This window comes from Priapulus caudatus, unplaced genomic scaffold (assembly GCF_000485595.1).
Source record: "Priapulus caudatus unplaced genomic scaffold, Priapulus_caudatus-5.0.1 Scaffold393, whole genome shotgun sequence".
NCBI lineage: Eukaryota > Metazoa > Priapulida > Priapulimorpha > Priapulimorphida > Priapulidae > Priapulus > Priapulus caudatus.
In genome coordinates, this window is record NW_014577454.1 from 232,026 (window position 1) to 234,407 (window position 2,382).

Here is a 2,382-nt window from a genome sequence, read left to right on the forward strand (position 1 = left end):
TATATATATATATATATAGTAATTACGTGTCATGCAGCGAAGCATTGAAAGTGCACGGTGTTGCAATATATACTAGTGCGCGCATGTGTATCATGTCAGAGATACGATAATGATATATTTATACTGATTATATTTGAGTATGATGTGTGCGCTGCCTCATCTTACTCGTGGGTATATGTGGGTAGCGGGTTGCAAATCAAAATCTCTCTCGATTCTCGTCGCGGTTTCCTGCCACCGGTGGCGCTTGCATCGCGTTCATAAAAAAAGGTAGCATAATACATTGAATTTTTCATTTCTATGAATCTATAATGGTATTCAATATTGTGTTCGAACACTCAAAGACTTCAAGAGATAAACGGAATTCTATCTTGGTCCGAGCAAGGGTAACAAGAGATACGCCAGAAAAGCGCAGAAAGGAATATGTATTCTTTTCAACTTTAAATGAGAGGGCGGAGCGTGAAAACTTTTGCTATAATGTTTGTTTAACTAAGTTACTTGCACTGTTCCAGAGTGCACGCGCTCTCACGCACCCTCGCTCGCACACACACGCGCGCGCGCGCACACACACGCGCGCATACACACACATACTCACGCACACACGCACACACACACACACACACACACACACACACACACACACACACACACACACGGTGCCTGCACAGTCGGTCATTATGTCGACTTTCCTATATCCGCCATCGTACGTCACTCGCATCGCCCCGCCGCGCAACGGCTCTCTCGATTTCCCGGATGACGTCATACCCGGTCGACTCTCTCGTTTTCCATCTTCTGCTTGCTTCGCGAACTGAACTCATCTTAATTTTAATCAATCGACTCCAACCACCTAGAGGCGAACGCGCGCAGCAGACGCGTGCATAGTGAGGCGAGTGCAGCGCCACCTTGCGGCGTCCGGCCGCACCTGCGTGGTGAAGCTCACGCGCGGGGCCCGTTAGCTTTGGTTGCTATATATAACGTAGCCGCACCGGTAGTGGCATTCAGCAGAGACTGCGAGAGAGAAACACAGAGAGAAACATACAGAGAGAGAGAGAGAAAGAGAGAGAGAGCGACGAGACACCGTATAGGGACCTGTGCGTGGGACTTTCTGTGTGCAAGAAGAACTTCGTCAACCTCGCGTGCGACTCGACACCGACAGGATGGGTAACTCGTGGCAGCTCGTCGTTGCCGTCACACTGGCCTACGTTTGCACGAGTTTAGTCTCGGGTGAGTTGTACTGCATGCTAAGAAGCCGTCTCCTTTCGCTATAGGTCCACGAAGGCGACGGTGACGGCTGCGAATTACGTCATGCTCAAATTATTTCAGAGACACTGTCACGCTTGACCGTGTCCCGTGTTGTATGTCGCGCTATATGCATGCTGAAAGTCACGCGGCATCGTTTGCTAGGTAGTTAATGTCAGGCCGTATGATTCGTCACGTATCGTAGGTCACGCCCTATCTTTTGTCCTGTATCTTAGGTCACACCCTAGCTTTCGACACATTTTAATGGTCACGTCGTATCAATTGTCACATGTCATTTGTCACGCCGTATCTTTCGTCACATTTTAATTGTCGCGTCGTATCAATTGTCACATGTCAATTGTCACGCCGTATCGTTCGTCACGTTTTAATGGTCACGTCGTATCAATTGCCACATGTCAATTGTCGCGCCATATCGTTCGTCACGTTTTAATGGTCATGTCGTATCAATTGTCACATGTCAATTGCCACGCCGTATCGTTCGTCACATTTTCATTCTCACGTCGTATCAAATTGTCGCGTGTCGATTGTCACGCCGTATCGCGCGTCACATGCGATACATAGTATGACCCGTGTCGCGTGTTTGTATCAATATTGTAATCACTGTCGCTATGGGTCTTCGTGCCATTCCGGCCACAGGCACTTGAAGCGTTTCAATAAAATATAATGCTAACTAAATACGAAATCTATTTACTACCAAATTCTTAATGTTTCTATACTCTCTTTCACCTATTATTGCCGACAGTTTCCTGTAAATTACGTCTAAATCCTACGTGCAACGCTACCAAAATCCTACGCTGCCAGCCGCCATTGCTTTCGCGGCTCCACTGTTTCACGCTTACACTAATATATATAGTTATATATAACTATAATATAACTATATATATTAGTGTAAGCGTGCAACAGTGGAGCCGCGAAAGGCAGCGTAGGATTTTGGTAGCGTTGCACGTATGATTTGGACGGCATTTGCAGGAAACTGTCGGCAATAATAGGTGAAAGAGAGTATAGAAACATTAAGAATTTGGTAGTAAATAGATTTCGTATTTAGTTAGCATTATATTTTATTGAAACGCTTCAAGTGCCTGTGATTCCGGCCTCGCGCGTCACCCTATCACATCGTATCCCGTT

The 2,382-nt window shown here is 46.3% G+C and overlaps 1 protein-coding gene across 1 annotated transcript in view; it reads left to right on the forward strand.

The window, feature by feature from the left end:
• The first annotated feature begins 929 nt into the window (after window positions 1-929).
• LOC106809882 overlaps window positions 930-2,382 on the forward strand; it is a 6,976-nt gene continuing 5,523 nt past the window's right edge. The window contains exon 1 of the mRNA XM_014813118.1: window positions 930-1,221. Within this exon, the coding sequence (XP_014668604.1) occupies window positions 1,155-1,221 (67 nt within the window). The 5' untranslated portion in view covers window positions 930-1,154. The remainder of the gene's footprint in view (window positions 1,222-2,382) is intronic.